At 40.4% G+C, this 26,005-nt stretch overlaps 1 protein-coding gene across 5 annotated transcripts in view; it reads left to right on the top strand.

Moving 5' to 3' along the window:
- Positions 1–16,431, top strand: part of RASSF4 (Ras association domain family member 4) — a 78,494-nt gene extending 62,063 nt beyond the window's left edge. For 4 of the 5 annotated variants that reach the window (XM_020994626.2, XM_020994627.2, XM_020994624.2 and 1 more), the window contains 5 exons: positions 5,746–5,847; positions 6,986–7,037; positions 11,131–11,252; positions 12,237–12,334; positions 13,812–16,431. In XM_020994626.2, coding sequence (XP_020850285.1) covers positions 5,746–5,847; positions 6,986–7,037; positions 11,131–11,252; positions 12,237–12,334; positions 13,812–13,881 — 444 coding nt within the window. In that variant the 3' untranslated portion in view covers positions 13,882–16,431. The remainder of the gene's footprint in view (positions 1–5,745; positions 5,848–6,985; positions 7,038–11,130; positions 11,253–12,236; positions 12,335–13,811) is intronic. The other variant, XM_020994628.2, reaches the window with a different exon arrangement.
- The last annotated feature ends 9,574 nt before the right edge of the window (positions 16,432–26,005 follow it).

Raw genomic sequence — 26,005 nt, 5'->3', positions numbered from 1 at the left:
TAAATTACTGTGCATTACAGGTCCACCTATGGCACGGAGATCAGTCCTTCCAGGTTACCTTTTGGCAAATAAACTTTTCCAGGACATTGAACTAGGATTCTGAAGTTAAACCACCTCCCTAGAATGAGTTCTAGTTTCCGAAAGAGAATTGTGTATACCTTAACAAAAGGCCTCTTTCTCACCCCCTTTTGTATGCAGACAGTAGCACCCATTAACAGGGCACCTAGGGCATAACAATAGGTAGGTTTTGTCTAGCTTTCACACTAGGAGAACACTGTCCTTGAGTTGACATTCTTGGGAGAAACAGAACATTTTGATCATCTTTGTTCAGTGATTTTTCTAAGAATGGTGGTAGGGCCTGCTTTTGCTCACACAGAGATATATCCAAATGCTATTTTTATCACAGGAAAGTTGATTTAATTTCTGGAACAGGCAATGATTTATGCCCTAGCCTATTGCCTTGACCTTGCCTGCTAGATTCAGCTGTGTGCCTCTTAGAATGAAACCCTTCCTAGCCCGGGCTGGGAAGTCTGCCACATCAGTCTTGGCAGTGCTCATATCACTATCAGTCCTAAAGCTAGATGGGAGAAGATCAGCATGACAACAACAATAATGCCAATGTGTTTGATGCCAAAGACCTTTCTTCTTACAAAGCAGAACATTCCTACAGCCTCACTGCTTGGGAATGGGTATTTCATTCTCAGTATTTTGTTCTCCTATGTTAATGCCTTGTAGTTTTACAGTAACTTTTCTCCCTAATTTTATTGGTTTTTATTTTATTTAAAAAATTTTTAAATTAAATTCCATTGTTTTCAATCAATAAAAATTCATTTGTTTGCTTCTCACTCTCCCCTACCCCTTTCTTAAGAAAGAAAGAAAATCAAAACCTTTGTTACAAGTATGTATAGTCAAGCAAAACAAATTTCCCTCATTGACCATTTCCAAAAGATAACTGTGTCTCATTCTGCTCTCTAAGCCTATACCACCTCTCTGTCAGGATATGGGTGGCTTGTTTCATCCTGAGTCCTCTGGAATAGCGGTTTGTCATTGCATTGATCAGAGTTCTAGAGCCTTTCAAAGTTGTTTGTCTTTCCAGTCATGCTGTTATCGTCTAAGTTGGTTTGTTGGCTCTGTTCATTTTGTTCTACATCAATTCATACAAGTCTTCCTAGGTTTCTCTGACACTGCTCCTTTCATTGCTTCTTGGAACATGATACTATTCCATCACATTCATATACCACAATGCATTTAGCCATTCGTCGATTGATGAGCCGTCCTTCAGTTTCCAGTTCTTTCCCACAGCAACTGTGTTTAAGAAAAATCTCCTTAGCCTTCTGCAATTCCTCTGATTTAGCTTGCATATTCAAGGGACTAGTAAGCCATTGCTCTTGGCCATAGTTACCCTCTGTCTAAATGCTTGGCATTCAAAGATGGAGCCCAGCCTCCCTCTCCAGATTCTTGTCCTTTATTTCTCTTTGTGCATTCTCAGTTACTGCTAACCTAGCTCTACCCTAGCATTCCATGAGGCTATCCCTCTCACCTGGAATATACTCCCTCTTTGAATCCTCACCCTCTTTCATAACTCAAGTCTGGTGCACTCGCTTTCTCCTATGAGATACTTTTGCTGATTCCTCTGATTATAAGTGCTATTACATTTCTCCAATGGTCTCCATTTACTCATCTGTGTAAATATTGTATTTCCCCCAGAGCTTAGCAGCACACTGCACTGAGAAACTGCTCTATAAGTGAATTTTGTTTAGAGAGGATCTAAATTGGCCGAGGCACAATGACATTGTCAGAGAATCCTGGAATTTTAGATCTTGAAAAAATGACCTCAATAACTTTCTAGTTCAACCTAGATCTAAAAATGAATCTCTTATACTCAACAAGTGAATTTCTAACCTTGACAGTGGCAAAGATAAGGAGGAAATGCATAGCATAGTTTCTGGTACATAGTAGGTGCTAAATAAATGCTTGTGGCGTTGACAGCTTGAACTCTAGGACTTCTGATATTCAGCTTTGGACCTTTCTCCCCTTAAGGGCTGATGGAGGAAACTGAAAGGCAACAGGAAATGAGGCTGTTTGGGCCTCATTTTTATTCACCCATACAAGAGCATTCATGTATAGTGGATTAGAGTTTTCCTCAGACCCGGAAGACCAAGGTCCAGATGTAGTTTAACCTTTGTTACTGCTTGAGCTCAAGAAAATTGCTCCTTCCTGATATGCAGATAAACAAGGTTGCTCAGTGAATACTGGAGAGAAATCAGGCCAATCCCCTAAAAAATGCCTGTGTATAACAAAGACTTTTAATAAAATTGAAAATCTGACCCACAGCACTGATTTTAGGTTGCTGAAGCTTACTTCTATTTGAGAAAGTTACCGTTGGTACTCAGTGAATGGGGAAAAATGAGGGGAAGGGAATAAGCATTTCTATTGAATCTATTATGGGCCAAGCAGGGTGTTAAGTAATTATAAATATTATATCATTTAATTCTCATAAGAACACTGTGAGGTAAATGCTATTACCCCCATTTTGCAGTTGAGGAAACTGAAGCAAAGATTAAGTGACTTGTCCAGGAGCCCTCAGCCTAGTCAGTGTCTAAGGCTAGATTTGAACCAAGGACTTTCTGACTTCAGGCTTAATGCATTTAACTCACTGCACCACCTTGCTGCCCCTTTAAAAGGAAAAAAAAAAGGTAACTGAGGAAACCTTGGTGAAGTTGCTAGGCATTCCTGTTGAAGCAATTTTGTGAAATGTTGGAGATGAGCAATGCATCTTCTAGGAGACAAAAGAACATTACTGATCATAGAACCTCTGTATCCAAACTGGGATTCAGTACATTCTTTCATACACTGTGAATATTTTTAATAATAATCTTGAAATTCCAGAGGGATTTTATAATTTAGAACCCAATTCCCCCAGAATCTAAGCCTCAACATGATGCTAAATTGGGAATCTTTTGAGACTTCATTAATTTTGTCAGGATCCTGGAACATTCTTCGGTGTGATGGTCATCACCTTGTCATCTCCCTGGCATTCAGTCTGGTGTCAGGCAGTGGGCCAGTGTGATCAAGGTTATAATTGGCATAATATAGGAATACCCTGAATACAGGCCTTACCCCTAATGTGAGATATATTAGATATGAAAATATGCAGTGGCCAGGCTGCATCTATATAGGATAATAGCTAAGGGCAGCATGCTGGAAGCATGACTATTCCCAAGACTCTTGGGTTCAGAGTCCTGACATCAGGGTCTATGGGGACGTGGTGGTCAAGGTGGAGGCCAGAGTTTGGACATGGGCTGCCTCCTGTTTGCTGCTTGTGGCTTACCTGTCCTGTGGTGGGCCGTTGGTTGGCACTTGGTGGGCAGTGGCTGACCCCCACTTCCAGATGATAACTGTGAGGGATGGGCTGGAAGTAGAACTGTCGGTCCTACTGACATGCATACACACATACATGTATGTATACACACGTGTATGTATATATGTACACACGTGCATGTGTATGTACATGTGTGTAAGTGTATTAGTGTATACATGCATGTGTGTGAGATATACATATATTTGTACATATGTAAATGTATATAGGTTCAGGGACTAGACCTGTGATTTTATTGGTATAGCCAACTCCCACACGAGGAAACTTCCTTTACCAAAGCAACATTTCTGTAGTTTATGGTCTTAGAGAGTTGCCTAGAACAGAGGTGTCATAAAAGGCCCAAGTGCTACCTGAACCATATTAAAATGTAATTGGGAGATATTTCACAAAATATATAAAAATACAATTTAACATGGATGATACCATATTTTAAAGCAAAGTCACTATGTGGCCTGTAGAGATCCTTATGTACAGATTAGTGGCTCCCATTTCTTTCTGGGTTTGACCTCACTGGCCTAGAGCACAGAGAGGCTGAATAGCTTGGCAAGGGTCAAGTCACCCAGACAATATACACCAGAGACACGACTTAAATCTAGTCCTTCTTGACTCTGAGACCAGTTCTATCCCCATTATAGCATATTGCTTCCCAGAGACAGAGAGAAATAAACAAATCTTCATTGGGAGTTCCTAACTCTAATTCTGTGCGTGTGTGTGTGTGTGTGTGTGTGTGTGTGTGTGTGCACACAATAATACATATATGTGGTATGTGGCACACACAATACATGTATATGGAATATAGCTATGTATGTGTATGTGTGTATTCTACATATGTTGTTGTTCAGTCATTTCAGTCATGTCTGACTTTTGTGACCCCATTTGGAGTTTCTTTGGAAGAGATACTGGAATGGTTTGCCATTTCCTTGTCCAGATCATTTTACAGATGAGGAAACTGAGGCAGATAGGGTTGAGTGACTTGCCCAGGGTCACACAGCTAAGAAGTGTCTGAGGCTAGATTTGAACTAAGGTCTCCCTGAATCCAGGTTTAGCACTCTATCCACTGTGCTACCTAGCTGCTTATATTTCACCTACACACATAGATATAGATACATATCTGTGTGAATAAATATACTTAAACCTCTGTAAATATAAATAACACATAGAGGGGCCTCTGCATCAGAACTGAGACTTCTCAGTCCATTTTAAAAAATATAATTCTAGTATCTTTTATAATAATCCTGGAAGCCCAGAGGGAGATATATGTCTACACAAAGAACCACTTAAAAAAAACATTAGGTCACACTCAGGTTTGTCCTCACCATATTTTGGGGAAAAACTACTTTTTACATTTGGACCTAGTTGGTAATATATATGAAAAAAATAAAATACATGTCTTAAAAATAAAATGTAAAATGTGGCAAGACATTTTTCATAATGGCTATTACCATCGTTTGCATCCCCACTACTGCTGTTGTAGGATTTCTGTTTAACATCGAGATGATGATGCTACCTCTGCTCTTTTGTTTTAGTCCTTAGACTGTCACAGCCTTGTTTTGGGCATTCTTTGCTAGAAATTTGGGGTCAGCCATTCAGGTTAAGGTTGGTGAAGTGACCAGGTACTGTCTTTCTGTTTGTGTCCTCAGTGTTTAGTATGATGTCTGACACATAGTAAGGGCTTAATAAATGCTTTTTCATTCATTCATTCGTTCGTTTGTTCTGAAGCATTCTTATTAGGACTATGGATACTTGAGGACAGTCTCCAGTGGTTTCCCCCATCCAGAGGGGATTGACTGAATCAACCAATTGCTTTTGTGTAAATTAGGCTCGGCTTTGGTAAGAGATTTCTTTAGTGTCTTCTTGAGATTCTCTTAGGGTGGGACTGTGATTCTAAAAGCGTATGGAGCTTCAGGTGAGGAAGTTTCTCTATCAGTGCAATTTCTAGTCTGGAGAGTTGGCTGGGGGCAGTGAGAGGTTAAGTGATTTGCAGCCAGGTTATATCAGAAGCTGGCCTTGAACCCAGATCTTCTCGAGTCGAGGGGCCAGCACTTTCTCTGTCAAGTCAGTATTGCCTCTTTATTGATTCTCTGATAGGATGAAGAATCTAATGTAGATTCCAGAGGTACACCCTTACAACCTGAGTGCAGCTGAGGAATAGAGGGTGGGGGGCTGGTCTGATAGTCCTGTTTGAGAGAGTTAGTAGCAGATGGCCACAGGTGTTCCATGTGAACAGTGAATGAGGCTCTCTAGCTTCCTCTCCATCTGCCAGAGATGCCCATGCTGGAGCCGCGTGCCCAAGGTAAGCTAGCACCGTGACAGGAGCATGGATCTGGCTCCTACTCTATCTAATCAGCACTTCTTGTCTCTCTCAGACCTCCGTGTTTACTCCTGCCTATGGCTCCGTGACCAATGTGAGAGTCAATAGCACCATGACAACTGTCCAAGTGCTGACCCTGCTTCTGAACAAGTTTAGGGTAAGCCAGCCTGGGAGAAGGCATGGTTCACATGTACTGAAGGGGAGAAGCCTTGGGGCACCTGTGGCAGTTATGGGTCTGTGTAGACACACACTTGTGAGAGTTTTATAGCCTAGAGGCCATCTGGGTGGAGGCAATCTGGTGTCCTTTAAGGGCAGGGGTCAGCAAACTACAACCAGGGGCTGGATCCCACTGCCTATAAGCTAAGAATGTTTGTGGATTTTAAAGTACAATAAAACTTTATTTAAAAATGTAAAAGCCATTCTTAGCTCACTGTAAAAATATAGGTGGTGGGCTGGATTGGGCCCTTGAGAACAGTGCTAAGGAGACAGCTTATGTGTTGGTAGGTTGTACAAGAGGGAAGGCACATCCTATGCTTTAAATAAATTCATTTGGCCACATTTATCAAATACATATGTCCAAGGTCTTATGATTGACGCTATGAAGAACAGAAAGAAAAATAGAAATAAATAAAATAATAGTCTCTGCCCTTGAGGAGACAACATTTTGCAGTGGAAATAGCCCTAGCTCTGGAGTCAGACACCTTGGTTAAATTCCACTCATTACGTGTGTACCCATGAGTTTAACCTCCTTGAGCCTGGCATCGAAGAGGGGACACTGAAGGATGTGGTGTCATACTCCTGCAGCAGACGCTTACTAGCTATGTGATCCCGGCCAAATTTCTTATCCTGTCTATGCCTCTGTAAAATGAGGAGATTGAATTTTGTCAGTTAACATGTATTAAGTGCCTACTGTGTTTCTGGCATTATGCTAAGCACTGGAGATACAAGGAAAGGCAAAAATAGTCCCTGTCCTCAAGGAGCTCACATTCTAATGAGGGAAAAAAAATCATGTAAATAGTTAGGTATGTACAAGACACATACCTATATACATGTACATGTACACATACATGCATACATGCATGCATGTGTGTATATATAAATATATATGATTCAGATTTTATGCTTGGGTGACTAAGAGAGTGGTGGTGCTATTAATAGAAGTACTTGAGTAGAAGGAGAAGCAGGTATGGCAAGAGTCAAGGTGGTGATGAGCTAGGATCCATTCATACTGAGTCCTGTACTATGGGGAGACATCTCTAAGTCTTGGTCCTAATATCTTGTTTTGAATGTTGCAGGTTGAAAATGGCCCCAGCGAGTTTGCACTCTATGTAGTTCATGAATCAGGGGGTAAGTTTCAAGCATTCCTTCTTAATGGTAACACCTGCAATTGGGTTTGGGTATTTTACTGGTGGACTCTGATAAAATGATGTTTTGGCACACAGTAGGTGCTTCATATATACTTATTAATTGAACTATTTGACACAAATGGAAAGAAGGAAATAAGCATTTGTTGCACATTTCCTATGCACCGGGCACTTTACTGTTGATGAGAAGCACAGTGATGAGTTGGAAGAAGATATCCCAGATACCCAGTCTCCTGAATGCCAGGGGCACATGCCATGGTGGTTGTGTATCAAAGACGAGGCCAGTTGTAGTTATAATAATAATAACAATAATAACAACAGGAGCTCACATTTGCAAAGCACTTTATGCATCAAAAAAAAAAAAGGCACACAGTATAATGGATGGTGGGCTTGGAGACAAGAAGACCTGAGTTCAAATCCACCTCTAGGCATTTATTATCTGTGTGACCCTGGAGAAGTCACTTAATTTCTCACTTACTCATCTGTAAAGTGGGGATAATAATAGCACTTACCTCACAAAGTTGTTCTGAGAATCAAATGAGAAAACAAATGTAAAGTACTTTGAAATCTTTAAAGCGCTACATAAATACTAGCGATGTTGATGATGATGATGATGACAATGATGATGGGCAGAGTCAGCGTTATTTTTATTATTTATTTATATTATTAATAATAATAATTTCAGAACACCTGCCAACTATTCAACATATGATCCTGGGCAATTAATTTAACCCCTATGTGCCTAAGACAATCCCAGGGACTTAATTTACTAAGTCATGTCCACATTGGAATTCACTGCCTTAAGTTACTGTTGGTGTATTCTTTCTAGCAGCCCAGTGAGGTAGGGAATTTTACATTCCCTATTTTACCAAAGGTGAAATAAGACTGAGAAAGACAAACTGGTTACTTAGCTAGAAGTGGTAGAGTCTTGACACAAACCTAAGTCTTCTACTTCTAGACCCTCCTGAAGTTTTCCATCCTATTTCAGCTTGGCTTTGTCCTGTTTCTCTTGTGGTCCTCATGGATACTAGAGGAGGAGAGGCTTCCTGGGCTACACTGGTTTACCCTGGCTCCTCCTGGTCCCTTTCCTGAGCAGACCAGGCTTCTTAGTAGGAGGAAGTACTGTAATTGGAAAAAACCCTGACTCTGCACTCAGAAGACCTGGGTTCATATCCTGCTTCTATGACCTCAGGAAAATCATTTAACTTTGCTGGGCCTCAATTTTCTAAACTGTAAAATGAGCAAGTTGGACAGCTGGCCCCTGGAGTCCCTTCCAGCCTTAGATCAATGATCTTAGAAGCTTACTGACCAAGATGAGAAAGGACACCCTTTGGCCTGACAAATGTTTTAGATATTACAGAGAACTTCTCTTGGGTGAAGTCACTGTAAGTTTGCAGCTAGGCAAGGTGGAGATATGACTTATTTCTGGCCCAGCTACTGTCATGTAACTTGAAACAAACCCTCATATGCTTGTCTTGTTTCCCACTTATGGAAATGTTTGCCACCAAATACTCTGTATGAAGAATTTTACAACAGAGAAGTGATATAGAAACATAACCATTTCTTACTACTGTGATACTTTGAGTCTACATTTCCTACCCTTTTTTTAAGTCTTTCCTCCTTCCCTCCTCTCCCAACAACAAAAAAAAAAGTACCTGAACCACATGATTCTCCCTAAAAACCCTCAATCTTAGGGGAAAAGACTGACTAGGATTTGGAGGTGAGGAGTGGGATAGGAATGGTACCTGTCCTATAGAGTCTAGGCTGGTCTTTTATAGATGTGGGGAGGACATTTTGGCTTCTTGCCACCAATAAATGGCCCATCCCCTCTGGAGTTTTCAGAGGTTTTACCTGAATTCGCACTGCTTTTCAAGGAATTCTCATTGCCATTCTGACCTAGTGTTCTGGCTACTGTGGAGGCTGAAGGGAATGGTGTTTTCTTTTTTCTTCTTTAAACCTTAGTAATTGTATCCTTTTAGATCTCATTCTAAGTAAAATTATATTTGTTGCCTTTTATGGTCCATGGGTGGTTCACTATATTCTAATCTCAAGTCTATGTTGAAGTGAGCTAGGCCTGGCCTAGAATAAGGAGAATATTAGCAACTACTAAGTTTATATTCAATGAGAAAGCTCATTAGGCACTGAGCTAGAGGTGCTCACAAAGGGTCTGATTTGAATCTACCCAGGTGCACTTGACTGGAACCTTGGGATCACAAATTCCCTTGTTTATGGAGAAAGCAGTAGTCAGAGAAGTGCTGCCCTTGCTGTTTCTTATTGTTATAAATTAGGGCAAGTAACTGAACCTCTTGCATCAGTTTCCTCATCTGTAATATGAACGAGCTGAATTTTAAAATCTCTTCCACTTCTTCCAATAGGAAGATGATATTGCCACGCATTAATCAGTAGGCTTTTTGCCTTCAATTATTCTTCCAGTAGTGGGGATGCATTCACACTGACCCATCTGAGTACTCTCTGGCCCAGTCTGCGTTATGACCAGTGGCCAAAGTCTACTTCATGTCTGCGGGTAGGATAGAGGAGAGGCTATTGGGAATCTGTGGTCATGGTAAGGAAAGAGACTAGTATAAGCATGACCCCATGGCCTTGGTCTCATTTGCACACTATCTTAATTAACAGAACTAGTCAGTTACAGGCCAAGAAGAGCTGAAAATTTTTGCTATCATTCCTAAGATGCTACCTGGAGAATTTTACTGTATTTCTCACATAGTGGTCACAAAGCATACATTCCTTCTGAGCTACCAATTTGCTGGGCCTCAGTTTCCTCATCTGTAAAACGCTGGGTTGTACTCACTTCAGAGATGACCTCTCAGTTCCCTTCTAGCTCTAGCTTTCTGATCCTATAATCTATTCTCTACCTTTCTTGCTCATAAACTGCATATTTTAAAAGGAACTTCTATCCCCTTTGCAATTTCTCAGCTTTTGTTCCTTTTAATGCAATCTACCATCACAGAAATCACAAATATATGCCTGCCTTGTCCTGTTTTAGTGATCCCTACCTTCCAACTGCCCTTGGTTGAGTTTTAGTGATCCTAACCTCCTAACCTGCCTTGGTAGTAGTTTCCCAGATTTCTCTGTCCAGGGTTGAAGTCTGGAAAAAGGAATGTTTTCTTTTAATTTTACAATTTAAAAATCATTTATTTTCTCTTCCCTCCTCCATCTCTCTTTGAGAAAGAAAAGGGAAAAAAATCTTTGTAACCATCAGGAACAGTTAAGCAAAACAAATCTTCCCATTGGCCCTGTCCAAAAATGCATGTCTCATTTTGCATCAGCTTTCTTGCTGTCAGGAAGTGGGTTATTATTATTCATCACTGGTCCTCTGGAATTGTGATTAGTCATTGTGCTCATCGAAAATCTTTAAAGTCTTTCCTCTTTCTATACACAGTCCTGTTGTTTTATAAAGTGTTCTTTTGGTTCAACTCACTTCCCTGTGAATTAGTCCATAGAAGTCTTCCCATGGGGCAGCTAGGTGGCTCAGTGAATAGTGCTGTGGCCTTGGAGTCAGGAGGACCTGAGTTCAAATCCAGCCTCAGACACTTAACACTTACTAGCTGTGTGACCTTGGGCAAGTCACTTAACCCCAATCGCCTCACCTAAAAAAAAGGAAAAAAAAAGGAAGAAGAAGAAAAATCATCCCAGGTTGCTCTGAAATCTCTCTTTTGTCATTTCATGAAGCACAAAATAATATTCCATTTTGTTCAAATGCTTTATTTTGTTCAGCCATTTGCTAATTGATGGGCATTCATTCCCTTAGTTTCTAGTTATTTGGCACCACAAAAGCTGCTGCTATAAATATTTTTAATATATATGGTCCTTTTTATTTCTTTTGGGGATATAGCCCTTGAGCTGATATTTCTGGGCTAAGGGGTACTCATGGTTTAGTCACCTTGGGGACTGGGTCCAATGGCTTCCTTGAATGGATGGCCCAATTCATAGTTTCACCAACAGCACTTCAATGTGCCTGTTTTTCCTTAGCCCCATCAATATTTGTCATGTAAAGAGGAGAATGTCTTTCAAAACAAAACAAGACATCTAGATCTTACATGCCTTCCTTCCTCTAGAACGCACAAAATTAAAAGACTGTGAATATCCACTGATCTCAAGAATCCTACACGGGCCATGTGAGAAAATCGCCAAAATATTTCTAATGGAAACAGACTTGGGAGAAGAAGTTCCTTATGATGTAAGTGGGAGTCAGGGGCATAGGGACTAGAGAGCATGTATTTTTAAAAGGAAGAACACTTAACTTCTTTGTCAATAGGGACACCTGAGCAAAGCAGATAAAAGATTTCCTCATTTCACCTCATTCATATTTTGACTGGTACCCCTGCTAGACTTTTGCAGATCCCCATCAGCTATAAAAGACTCAGATCTATGGCCACTCCACCTCTATTACCTGAAACGCACCAGCTATCTTCCTTACCTGTGTTCACCTTCCCTCTCACCCTCCAAGAACTGGTATTACAGAGAAACCAAGTAAGGAAAGAATTGTCCTTACCGTACTTTTTTCCCCTCATGAAGATAAAAAAAAACTTCATTGAAATTAGAGGGTTTTTTAATTTTTTGGTCTTCTTTTGGACAACCTAGAAAAATATTTTAACCAGGGACCTTAGTCCTGAGGTCAAGATAGCTCTCATTAGAGCCTAGTCATTCTGGTTCCTGGCCAATGATTAGCAAATCTCCAAAACTACCAGTGGGAAAAAGATTAGGTAATTGTAGATCCCACAGAGTCTGTTCCCAAGACAGAATTGTTCAAATGTTGTATATCTTCCCTGCACCCCACCCCCTCCATTACTTTTCTGAGGGCTATTTCAAGTTCAGTTCTCATTGTTCAAGAGAATGGGACTCGAACCACTCCCCCTGAGAGACCTGAGTGTGAGTGTATTTCACTATTGAATGCTTTTCCTAATCTTTAGTTTGTATTTCCTCTAATGGATAATAGCTTCTCTGAAAATAATAATGGGACCTTTTTTATTTTCTGCACTCACTGTTTAGTTTCTATTACTTGATACTTAGGGATTTTGTCAGGGGCAGGGTGGGGGAATAACATTTACAAGGAACTGGCATGTCTGGTTGCATTGGAATGCCAATGAAGCCATACTTGAAAAGCAAAAAATAATTTTAAAGAACATTTTGAAAACATATTAAATCTTCTTGGATCTTCTAGGTCGCTCAGTACATTAAGTTTGAAATGCCGGTGCTGGACAGTTTTGTTGAAAAATTAAAAGAAGAGGAGGAAAGAGAAATAATCAAACTGACTCTGAAGTAAGCAGTTCCCAAGAATACACATAGTAGCTATCCATCAGGGTCACCACATGGATAGCAGAGTGGGCATCCTCCATTAGGATGGCAAGGATGCTTCACTCTCTATGGCCAAAGAGTCATTAGGTTAATTTCAGTAAACCCAGTTTCCCAGCTGCTCCACCCTCATGCTCCATGGCATTTTTGTGTGGCTGCTATGACATCCCATTTATTTTTAGTTGGAAAGTAGCCTTGAGATCTCTCATCCACGTGGTACAAAGGAAACAGAGGCTACTGAAAAAATGTGTCTTCAAGGTCAGAAACTCAGGAAGTCCTATGTCTCTCGGTAATCCCATTTATAAACTGACAGTGTGATGAAGTAGAAGGTAGTCTTGAAATATCCAAGGAGCTTTATGGGGAAAAAATGGGATAAGCATTCTTGTGAGGTGTAAGCTAGGTCCAGGGAAGAGATATTTTTAAACAACAGAAAGTGTAAGCCTGCTACTTGCTTCCAGCACAGATATTTTAAAAGGAGCCAGTCAAGTGATGAAATCTGATTGCACCAGATGGTGTTTTTAGATCTTTGGAGGGAAAAGTGATGAGGTATTAGCTGCCTGCTCTCGGATACAAGACAGGACTTTCCAATTATTTGTTTCCATTTAATTGCAGATGTGATCAGCAAGACACTTTCAAAGTTAGGTGAGATTAGATCATCAAAATAGATCACAGCTCAAAGGAGGAAGGGCAGGTGGGGGCCACTCATGGGGGATGTTCATTCAAGGACCACTCATTCAATGCTTTTTATTGTTCAGACAGACAGAGTAAGCCTAGAATCCCTAACTAGCTTTGTGTTCTTGAGGAAGTCACCTTCGTTTCCCCTGGCTTCTTGGATAAAATAAATGGCTTGGATTAAATGACCTTTAACGTCCCTTCCAACTCTAAATTCTGGATTTTTGTTAATTTTGGTGAAGAGCTACACCCATTTTTTTTAAAACTCACGCAGTGCCTTGCATATGGTAGTGACTTTAAAAAATAATAATCTATTCATTTGATCTTTCTTTAAACCTCTCCCTAAACCATGTAATAGAGAGAAAATAGCTTTTCCCTCTTGGCTTACAAAACTGAGTTGAGAATTCACCAGTTACCAGAGGTGAGTGTTTTGAGATTCATACTATCTGGGGGAAATGCCATATCTTCTCATTATTGTCTATTTGACAAAAATAGTACAGCCTTAAGAAAAATACAGCAAAAATCCGAGGCTCCAAAGCTCATCAAAGATTTCTTTCTATCTCTGTGAAGCAGCCTCCAGAAATGAGGGTGCTGTTGGGGAGGATCAAGGTTCAGAGAACTGAGGACATAGCCTAAGCCAAGACAGGGGCTACACAGCCTTTCATGATAACAAAGCATCCAGGTTTTCCCTGGGCAAGGATCCCACATTCCCTATTGCATAGGCTGTCTAGCCAAGCCCTGGGTGAGATCTGTGCATTGTGTCTCCCATAAGGTTCCACACTCTCCGCCTGATGATGTTGCAGCGCCTGGAGCAGCTGACAGAGCCAGAAGAGCTGGCGTAACATCTGGTTCCCAGGATGACCAGAGATAGTGATGTCTGGATGCGGAAAAGTCTACATGATGCAACCACCTGAAGCCAATCAGCTGCGATCTTTGATATTCACCCTCTAATTGCCACTTCAACCAACCCCCCAGAACAACTGGGGGATGAACATACCATTTATCTGTATGGCACTAACACCTTGTCTCTTGCTATTACTCACATTGCTCCACATCTGGAGGTGTTCCCTCATCACTGTGGGGACCAGACCAGACCTTAGGGGAAAGGGAACTTTGACATAAGGTACCTGCAGCTGGCATCTTGCTTTTGCAAGAGGATTCCTCAGAGCTTGGTACAACCCCCTGATTGCTTGGTAGTGGGGATTAGGAGTAGGCCATGTGGTATGTGTGGGGAGGAGTGATAGGAACCACCAGCTGCCATCCTTGCTGCCCTTGGGGTGGCAGGTGCCTGAGCAGCTGGTGTGTAAGGACAGCCCATCTGTTCTTTGCCTTGGGTAATGTCTCTGAATAACCTATGCCCACTGGTCCTTTTGTCACCACAAAGGGATTGTGTGTACATCACATAATTTGTGCTCTCTCCTTTTGCCTCTGGACTATGAATTCACCATAACTCACACAATGTGGGTGTGCTGCCATGCTGGAGAACACCAACCTTACTAGTGGTCAACAGAGTTGACTTTGACATACAGGTGTTTGTAACAATGCCTACTTCAATATGGTTTGGCCTTGGGTACTAGGCTGTCATGAATCTCTTCAGTACAAACCTGAAAGTCAAAGTCACTTGCATTTCTCCCCTCCCCCTTCCAAAAAGTCAATCATACAAATGTTTCACTCCTGGTTCTTTACGAAAGCAGTGAGATTTGTGGAACATGTATCGGGTAACTCATTATGGGAACACTTCCAGCTTGTTTTGGCCACTTTTAAAAGGGTGTTGCCACTTTATTAGCATGGGTGTAGGTCCAAGGGAACGGCTAGTTTACACAATGTGCCCAGATAACCATAAGACAAAATATTAAATGAGAAGGGTATCAGAGAGGGGCAAAACAAAGTATTTTATGTTGCCCAAGTGGAAGAAGGTGATGCCCAGGGGCATGTAACTACTATTTCTACCTCTGAAACAGTGAGTATAATGCTTATTAATTCCTTCAAAGTGACATTGAAGCCGTGAATGCTTGCATTGGGAGAAAAGGGTTTCAAGTTCCCAGGAGATGCAATACTGAAGAAATCTTGTATTTTTCTGCTAAGGAAAAATTCCAGGAATGAAGTGGCCTTTGCAAAAATATGCAGTCACAGAGAACAGCCACTGGAAATGCTTGGTCAAAACAGAACCAAACCTTTTGCCTAGATTCCACTTTTGGGACCACAGTCTCATGACCTAGCTCCCCAGCAATCTTCTAACCCTTTCCCCTAGTAAGTGGATAGCAACTTTGGAGCAAATGGATTTCTGAGAGCTCCAAAGTCAACAAGCATTTATTAAGCACTTAATGATCATAATTGTCTTCTTTGCACATAAAAGTTGCATCCCTGGGAGCATGCAACTCACTGGTCCTAGTCATGCCCTCAGGGTATTTAGGAGAAATCTGTGAGCGGATTTTGTTTTTTTAAACCAGATCTGTGATTTCATCACTGCAGTGAATTCCCTCTTCTAAGGCAGATAAGCACCTGCTCTGAAGGTTATAATCTGACAGAATTAGTTGCCTGCGTCACTGAGACATTAAATTACTTGTCTCGCTGCCATAGACAGTACATGTTAGTGTCAGGACTTGAACTCAGCTCTTCTTGATCCTGGGGCCAGCTCACCATCTATAACGCCTGGTTGTCTCTCTGTGTACACTTGTAACACAACAATTCCATTCCTGTATCTGTGCCCCTGTGCCTGACATGGATCACTTCTGGTTGTGTTGAACCAGTAAAAATTGAGAATATTTGTTTCAAGATTTTCCAGAAACCTGTTCTGATCTCACTCTATGCAAGCTGTGAATGAGACCTAGGCATCATCCTACTGGAGTTTTTATTCTCAGAGACTCAAGAAGCTTCTCTCTCAGTGAAAGTAGAGGAATAACAGCTAAGAGAGCATGCTTGTGCATCTTGCCCACTTCATTAGACCTTAAGGTCTTGCCCCCTCAGTATGGGTGTTGAATAGTTTTTGGCAGCTAAGTCCACTTCTGTTCCCTATTAAAGACAAAATGTAATCCTTTGAATTCCCCTGTACATTTCCATCAGCTGGACTGAATGCATAGGCTTTATTTAAGAGATATTGGAGAGGAGATATTTGGAATTAACCATGGTTTGTCGAGTAGGTTCCCTGTAAGATTCTAAGCATTGGAAACCTATTTCAAAGACCAGCCTTTGGGTTTGGGGGCTTCCTCTAATTGCTCTTACTTTTTCCTCTCTTTTTTTCCTACTGTATACATCCATTTGTTCAAAATTTTAGAAAAATTAGACAAGAGAAGCCAAATAGAAAGCTGCTTTCTTCCTCCATAAGTTTAAGTATTTGAAGATAGCTGTTTACTACACACATACAAATAAAGCTTCAATATTTTTCTAAAACAGTTTTTATTCTCTTCCTTGTCAGACTTAGATCAGCTAATGGGTTTTCTTGCAAAGTGTATTGGATAATACTACAGTTACTGTGATATTGTGGAGCCTGGTAACAGTGGGTAGTCAGAGGACTCAGTCCTGGGGATTTCCCAGCACTCCTCACCTGCCTATCTCCCCTCACACCCATCATTCTGCACCCTTGTCCTGCCTTCTTTGGAAAGCAGATGCAGCCATTACCTAGAGCATTGGTTTAGTAGGGAATTGTCATGGTCAGTTACCAATAGTGAACTGCCTTTAGAATGTTTCAGCTTGTTCCAGAAAAAATCGTTCTTCTTGCCATTATTTAGCAGGTCATACATCCCTGGCATGAGCCTGACTTTGCTAATTGCCTAGCATAAGACAGTTAATGAAAACTGGCACCGTGGAAATTGACACCATCCAATCTATGTCTGGGGCCATCCATGTCCTACTTATCTTTGTGCACATATAAGGTGTACATAGCAGATGTTTAATGAATGAATGAATAGAACCTATAGGAGCTTCTGTGAATAGAAGAGGAAGTTGATTGAGGAAGACCATTCATAATTTGCCAGAGTTAAACTCATATTCCATTTGTTCGATTTTTTTTTGGCAGTTGGGTTAAGTGACTTGCCCAGGGTCACACTGCTAGTGTCAAGTGTTTAGTCGGAGGCTGGATTTGAACTCAGGTCCTCCTGACTTCAGGGCTGGTGCTCTATCCACTGCGCCACCTAGCTGCCCCCATTTGTTCAATTCTATAACAGTGCCTCATCTTGGAGTGCAGGTGGCCATGGGTTCTCAAAGGCTCTGCTAATTGAACACAAACCATTCGACATATACTTATTGAACAAACATTAATCAGGGGGCATATATTAGACTCCCTATGTGTCAATGTGTCAAGCACTATTCTAAACACCAGTGCTTACTTTGTACAAAATTATGGTAAGCCCTGGGTAAGAGACAGAGTTTAGATAAGTGAATTTTTCTGCCCTCAGGAAGTTTCAGTCTAGTAGACAGAAATAGATAATTATAGTGCGTGACACCTTACAGGGTGTCCCAAAAGTCTTAGCAGCTTGAAGCTATTAAAGGGACAAGTAATACAGTTGTTATTATTGTCCTCATTTTATAGATGAAGAAACTGAGACCCAGTGATGTACCAAGTTTCCCACAGCCTGTAAGAATTTGAGGAGAGATTCCAGTTGAGATCTTTCTGACCTTAAGTCTAGTGTTTTATCCCCAATGTCATGCTTCTTGTTTCTTAAAGGAAATTTCATCTGTATGTGAATATACATGTTGTTATTCATTCACATTTACCCAGTGCTTTAGAGTTACGGAGTGCTCATTCCATGGTACCAGGTACCACCGAAGAATATCCCTACACAGCCAAAGTACCAGCCAAATGAGCACAAGGGCAAATCAGTTGCATCCAGATAATGATGTCCAATACCACAATGTGACAGATATTTATTAAGTGCCTATTGAGTGTAGGGTATTGAGGGAAATACAAAGTTTGGACAAGACAGCCCTTGCCTTGGTGGAATTCCCAATCTAGAAGAGGGATATTACATTCAGAAGTAACAGCAGCCCAGAGTAATGTTCTCGATAAGTCATGTTCTAAATAATATAATAGCAAGCCTTCACCACTAGACTTTATTTTTAAAGAAAATAGGATTACTGAAATATTCAGTTACTAAAAGCACTTTATAAAGTTACAAACGTGCTATTATCAATATGGGTGAAAAAAGCATTTATTAAATGCTCTATGTGCCAAGCACAATGCTAAGTACTAGGGATACAAATAGGGGAAACAACTGAGACAGTCCTTGCTCTCAAGAAGCTTACACTTTAATTAGAGGAAATGTATAAAAGGAAGTTGAGCAGTAGAGCAGAATGGAAAGCCTGGGAAGACCAACAAGTCAGCATGGCAAGGCCCAGAGATGCAAAGGCCAAGTAGGTTAAATAGTGATGCTGGGGACTTCAGGGCAGGTGGTAGGGCCTGGAGATTATGAAGAGACATTAGCAGGGCAAATGGTCACACCTCGTTGCCTGCCGTCTTGTGGGAAGGGATGGAGCTACAAGGTCCCATCTCATCCAAGCCCTGTGAGAGGTCAGGTGGCCAAAGCAATGGCTGAGCGGGTAACCAGGATGGAGGTGGGTCTTCCTGTTGCAGGTCTGTCTGGAGTGACTTCTAGAACAGTCTAGGGCAGAAGGAAGAAGAAAAAGAGAAGAGAAGTAAGGAAGAGTAGAATGCCCTCCTAATGGGTTAGAGTAATTCAAAAGGAACAAAATAGGTGCAACCAAATCCTCTTTTACTTCTCTGGGCCTGTTTCCTCAACTTTAAAATGAGAGGATTAGACTAGTCACTAAAGGGTTTAGAAAGTCTAGCTCTAAATCTGTGTTATGAATTCTCCCAGGTAAGCATCCCTAGTCACTTCTGGGATTCTTGCATAGATTTAGGTCACCTCACCATGTTGGAAGCTATCCATGTGCTTCCTAACATGTAGCATCCAGAAGTAGAAGAAATGAGCAGAAGTTACAAAGAGACAAATTTAGTTTTGTGTTAAGGAAATAACTTCCTTATGATTAATGTTACCCAAAAGCTGTATGGGCTAATTCAAGAGGTGACAGATTCCTTCTTCCAGTAAGGCTGAATGACTATATGACAGCTTTGTTTTGGAAGAAATTCCCATTTAGGTATAGGCTGGACCAGATGCTCTCTGAGACACTTGCAATTCTGAGAGTTCTAAATACTGGGAATACAATATTCTTGATATGGCCTGATGAGGGCAGAGTACAGTGAGTCCAGAATATAATAGAGTATAGTACATTTCCTGTATTTTGCTGACTGTTGGCAAAAGCTCATTGCCTGTCACCTCCACTGCTCTGGACAAAATGTTTTTATGAACTCAGACTAAAAGGCCATTAGCTTGTTTTGAGCTTGCAGTCCTCTGAAGGAAGGTGTGAGTCAGCTGATTCCTAACTGGAGGCCAAACTTTGAAATTCTGAAAAACAAACAATGGCCTCAGTAAAGAGGCTTTGTTAGAAAATATTGTGGAAGGTATCCTACTGATTGTTGATACACCACAACCAGAATTGCCTGCTGCCTTGCAGTGACAACCATCCATGGGGACTCTGGCAAATTCTGCAGGATTCCAAGGCCACCTGCCATTGATTATCTGAATATGCAACAATTTCAGAGCTTTCTGGTCATGTGAATGGTCAAAATTCAAAGTTCGTGTCAGATGAGGTCAATGGGCTTTGCTTTGATGGATTTTAAGATCATCTTTTCTCAAAGCATAACTGCTTCATGCACGATCTGCCTTTTTCATTATTTCATCAGTTAAATGGAACCCTTGGACCCAGTATGGTAAGCTTGAAAAAGTCCTAAATATTGAATCAAAGGGATCTTGGTTTGCATCCTGGCTCTTAGTTTCAAAGTGTCTGACCTTGGGAAAGCCATATAACATCTCCATCCCCCAGCTTGCTCGTCTATGAAACAAAGGGATGAACTAGATGAGTGGTTCTCAAAGAGTGGTCCGAGGACCCCTAGAGGTTCCTAAGACCCTTTCAAGGAGCCTGTGAGATCAAAACTATTTTTATAATAGTACTAAGATGTTTTAATTTCTAATATAGTAAATATCAACAGCTATAACCCACATAAATGAAAACTCTTCTTGATCATTTTTAAGAGTTTAGAGGGCTCCTGAGACTAAAAAATAAGAACCACTGAACTAGATAAACTCTAAGGACCCTTTCAATCTGGAGTATGCTGCCAAATTAACAGCCAGCTTTCCAGAAAGAAAAAAAAAGTATTCAGGTTACACTTTCAAGTATAGTTTGCATTATTAATATTTTCTTTATCATTTTCTTAAGTCTAGATATTCAACAAAACAAATAAAGCCTGATTTGTAGCATTTGTCAGTTTCCCAGGTATAAATGATCACCCTGAAAATTTAGCAATACTCATTTGTTTATTTACTTATTGGCTGAAGCCCTCGAGAGTCAGAATGAGTTGGCTCCAGTATATCACTGCTTTCATTTGTTGATCCTCTTTAGTCTGAAGAAATCCTAAACTGACCCACAGATATTTTGGAGCATTTATTTCCTGTGTTTGGGTACAAAAAAAAAAAGCTAGCTCTCTGTGCGTTTTATGGATATCACTGATCTTAGAAGCTGCTCCTTTAATTTATGAGATTTAGAATGATTCAGTCTTACTGGATAAGTAAGACCTTAGCTTGACCTAACGTAAAAGTCTAATTTGGTTCAGTCAAGAAGCGCTTCTTCATGAACTTGATGTACAAAAATTCCACATGTCATTTGAGAAATCCCCCAGGTAGAAGCAGTAAAGCCCTATTAAGCAATACTTGTGTCAAATAAACAGCAGGGCCCTTACCATACTGCTGGTTGTATGTGTGAAATGAAAATCTCTAATGAGTGACTGAGATATATATGTGTGTGTGTGTGTGTGTGTGTGTGTGTATGTATACATATATATACATACACACATATATATGCAAACACATGCACATATATTTATATATATATACACACACAAACACATACACATATATATATATATATATATATATATATATATATATACACAAACACACACACATATATATATGATGTCTTGAGATGTATACTTTCAATAACACTGAAAACTTATTTAAGGAGGAAGTAGATACCTGGTTCCTACCCATTTTTAGGAGCTTTCTCTCTCCCTTCAAAATACAAACATAGTATTTTGAAATATGAATACCCATATTAGCAGTAGGAGGGGTATGCTTTTCTAGCTCCTCCATTTAGGCATGACTTTCCTTCTAGTCAATGCCTTTAGCTCTGTCCCTCATGGGAATAGTTTACCTTTCAAACCTGCTGTGGGAAGAAAAGGAGGGGAATTGGATATGAACTTTCCTCAGAAGATTACTCAGGTAACCTTTTCACATCCTTCCCTCAACAACACTTTGGGTTCATTGGATCTAGATATTAGTCTAAATCAAGAGTAAAGAAACTGAAGCCTTGAGGCCACATGTGGGTTTCTAGGTCCTCAAGTGCAGCCCTTTGACTGAATCCAAACTTCACAGAACAAATCCCCTTAATAAAAGTATTTGTTCAGTACAACTGGGACTTAGTCAAAAGGCCACACCCAAGGATCGAGAAGGCCACATGTGGCCTCTTGGCTGCAGGTTACCCTCTACATTCATGTCTTCTGTCTACTGCAGGAAAGCTATTACTACACACACACACACACACACACGTACACATACATGTATATAGGTGCACACATTGCACATATATAAACATATATAATATATACATATATTTTTATATATCTTTTATTGCCGGAAATAAATACCAATTTTATGTCAAAGAATGCCTCTCAGAAGTAATAGAATCTACCAGTCTTTCTCCCAGTATATGTCACCAACTATAGCCTCTCTCTTGGCTGCATTTACAACCCCACTCACCCCTGGTCTTAAGAAAAATATTTTCTTTCAAAATAAATCCCAAGTGAGAAAGCAAGCAAATTCTTAAAGAATAAGGATTAGAAAAACAGGTTTGTGTTCCCCTCAAGAAAGCAGGAAGGACAAAAAGGGAAAGAGAATGAAAATATGTGTTACCATCTCCATTCCTAACTCCTAGGCACACAGTCTCTGTTTTAATATATTGGCATCCTCAGCTACTCCATGCCTTCTCTACTCAGACCATCATTTCCACCTTCTCCCAGTTGGTTACCTGGACTCTGCCCCATATTCCTTGGCTATGATGTTTGGCCGGGCCCAGTAGTCAGTCCACCACCATTTCCCAGCCACTTCCATACCATGCTGTAGTGTGCAACTCCCTTCTGTTTCCTTTCTGTCTTGTCTTTCTCCATTAGAATGTAAGCTCCTTGAGGGCAGGGATTGTTCTTACTCACTTATATTTTTATTCCCAGTACTTAGCTAGGGCCTGATATAGGTAAATACTTAATAAATGATCTTTCTCTCTCTCATTAGTAAATAAGCATTTATTAACTGCCTATTATGTGCCAGGCTCTGTGCTAAGTGCTAGAGATACAGAAAGAAGCCTAAGACAGTCCTTGCCTTCAGGGAGCTCACAGTCTAATGGGGGAGATAACAAGCAAATAAATATGTTATATAAAGCTATATACAGGATAAATTTAAAAAAAAAAAAGAATTAAGAAAAGGAAACACACTAGAACTGAGAAGGGTTGGCAAAGACTTTTTCTAAAAGATGGAATTTTGTTTGAGTCTTGAAGCCAGGGGAGCCAGAAGTCTATCTCAGTCTATCTCACTCTATCTCAGTCTCTTCCTTCCTTCCTTCCTTCCTTCCTTCCTTCCTTCCTTCCTTCCTTCCTTCCTTCCTTCCTTCCTTCCTTCCTTCCTTCCTTCCTTCCTTCCTTTCATTTCCTTTCTTTCTTCTTCTTTCTTTCTTTCTTTTTCTTTCTTTCTTTCTTTCTTTCTTTCTTTTCTTTCTTTCTTTCTTTCTTTCTTTCTTTCTTTCTTTCTTTCTTTCTTTTTCTTTCTTTCTTTCTTTCTTTCTTTCTTTCTCTTTCCTTCTTTCCCTTCCTCCTCCCCTCCCCTCCCCTCCTCTCCCCTCCTCTCCCCTCCTCTCCTCTCCTCTCTATCTCTTCTGTCTATCTATCAGATATGTGGTGCAATGGATAAGAAGATCTGAAACCCTGAAACCAAATCTGGACTCAGACACTAGCTGTGAGATGCTGGGCAAGTCAATTAACTTGTTTGCTTAAGTTTCATCAACTGTAAAACGGAGATAATAAAAGCTACCTCTTCACAAGGATGTTGTGAAGCTCAGATGTAATACTATTTGTGAAGTGCTTAGCAAAGTTCCCAGCACATAGTAGGTGCTATAGTGCTTGCTTATTCCCCCTCTCCACTCCCTCCTTCTTTCTCTCCCCCCCTCTCTCTTTTGTCCTCTCCATACCCCTAGGCATAATGCCTCTCTTCTGCTGCAGCACTTTGGGGCCCTGGCAGTACCCCAGCCAGAGCTTGTTGAGTCTTTTCATAGAAGTAGGAAGGGCTGTTTTCTGATAAAGAAAGGGAATGTGTCTGCTAGTGGACACTGGTCTTCAACATGGGAATTGGGCTAACTGAAATCAAACTTTTCCAAATGCTCCAAAGCAGCCATTTGAAGGATAGATTTGCTCAAATTTCAAGGGAAATGACATATTTAATTACTAAGTATATTAAAAGTGAGCTTTTGACTGAACAGCCTGAGATAATGCTGCTGTTAATATTTATAGAGCACTTTGTCTGTGCCAGGAACTGTATAAAGCACTTTACGATTATCATATCATTTGAGCCTCACAACCACCCTATGAGATAGGTGCTATTATTTTTCCCCATTCCCCCATTTTACAGATGAGGAAACTGAGGCAAACTGAGGTTAAGTGACTTGCCCAAAGTCATACATGTAGTGTCATGTGAACTTAGATCTTCCTGAGTCCAGACTCAAAGTCCAATCCACTGTACCACCTTGCTTAGCATAGTGCCTAGCACTATGCTTAATAAATGGTGCTTAGGTGTTTAATAAATGTTTGTGTCCTCCTTACTCCTCCTACCCCAACAAATCTTTGCTCTATCACCAGAATGGCTAGTGTTCATAACATTAACAGACAAGAGGCAAATAGCCCTACAACATGAGTCAAATTGATAACAGAATAATCTATCTAAAGTCACTGTAGAATTTAATTAAGGCAAGTCAAATACAGTGGAATTCAAAAAGAATAATTATTATTATTCACTTTTATGATGCATTAATTTTTACAAAACATTTTCCTTAAAGTGACTCTGGAATATTATTGGGACAAGTATTTTTACCCTTTTTTACAGATGAGGAAACTGAGGCTGAGAAGCTAAGTGATTTGCTAAAAATCAGTTAAATGACTGATGAAATGACACAAATAAGTTAAGTGCCAGAGCTAAGACTCATGGTTCCTGACTCCCATTCCTGTGCTTATTCCATGACAATGCCAGAAAGCTATCCCTGGATAGCTTTGGATACTCTAGCACACGCACATGTACACGCACGCACACACATACACACACACACACATTTCACGTGGCTAAAATATGACACACATGTGCCAATAAAAATATCCGGGCAGCTGCAGCAAGAAATATTATGTAACCTTGTCTAATGGATATTAGTTCAACCCACACCTTTCCTAATGCCTTGCAGTTTTTATTAGACAGGATGTTTTGCCTTGTCCAAAAAGTACCAAAACCATATAAACAGTCAGATGTGCACAGAAGTCTATATTTAAATACCACCTGTTTTGTGTCACTAGGAAAGCCCAAATCTTTCTTCAGACACTGAATAGCAATGTGAAGGTAGGCACATCACTAAAGTTTTCTGTCCCTCAGTTTCACCATGGTAAAATGAAGGGGTTAAACTCAAAGATTTATCAGATCTCTTTCGCTTTCAGTCAGTGATTCTAGGATCCTAATATGGTCTTGTCCCTCTTCTTCCCCATTCCATCTAGGCTCTTACTGAATAAGTCCCAATAACATTTCAGTATGGTATGATAGAAAGGGAAAAGTACATGTCCTCCTAAGATCTGGATTTGAATTTTGATTCCAACATGTGGAAGTTATGGTCATCTCATTTTGTGACCCTGAGGAAATCTCTTGCCTTTTCTAACCTCAAGTTTCCTCATCACATGAGCCAATGAATGCCAAGTTTTTTAAAAAAAAAACTTAAACATGTTATATAACCAATGTCTTTTAAAAATTATTGAGTGATTTTTTTCATGGGGATAATAATCATGATTTTGTCTTCATAGAGACAATAATCATGATATTGTCTTCATGAGGACAATAATCAAGATATTGTCTTCATGGGGACGATAATCCATGCACAGTGTCACATACAATTTCTGTGTGAATAGGAGCTATTCTTATTATTATAACAAGTGACGTTGCTAGTGGGCAGAGTTTTAAGGCAAGGCTGCACCAAACCAGGGGCTGGGAACGTTAAAGGCTTCCTTTCCCAGAGAAGCCAAAGGAAACAGAAAGTAAGGCTTGGGGCCTTTGGTGAACAGAACACATTGTGTGTCCTGGAAGGCTTGATTCACACAATAAAAAAGCTCTTATTGCACAGGGGTCAGAGGTTTGAACTGGAGACATGCGGGAGGTCACACAAGCACAGCTTCATCTCTTAATCATTTCCCCTTAAACAAAGCCCCCGAGACCAAAATAACACCAGCTCCAGCTGCTTATGCAGCACTTTTCACGTTCAGAGGTGCTTCTTATCTTTTCTTAAACCAAGTCGCAAGAATAAATACGCCACAAGAAAGTTACATTGTCTTTCTGAAAAGAGAGCCCCCTTTCTTTGGTCTCCATTTCCAGTGCTTGCTGCTCTCTGGTGGTAATAATAGCTAAGCTTTATATATCGCGTTAAGGTTTCATACATACATTATCTCATTTAATACTCATAGCCACCCTCTGAACTAGGTAGTACAATGATTATTATTCCCATTTTATGGGAAGCAAATTCAGAGAGGTGAAGTGATTTGACCACGGTCATACAGAGCGTAAGTAT

Source organism: Phascolarctos cinereus, unplaced genomic scaffold (genome assembly GCF_003287225.1).
Source record: "Phascolarctos cinereus isolate Bilbo 61053 unplaced genomic scaffold, phaCin_HiC Scaffold_3;HRSCAF=262, whole genome shotgun sequence".
Lineage (NCBI taxonomy): Eukaryota > Metazoa > Chordata > Mammalia > Diprotodontia > Phascolarctidae > Phascolarctos > Phascolarctos cinereus.
This window is presented reverse-complemented; position numbering and strand designations above follow the sequence as displayed.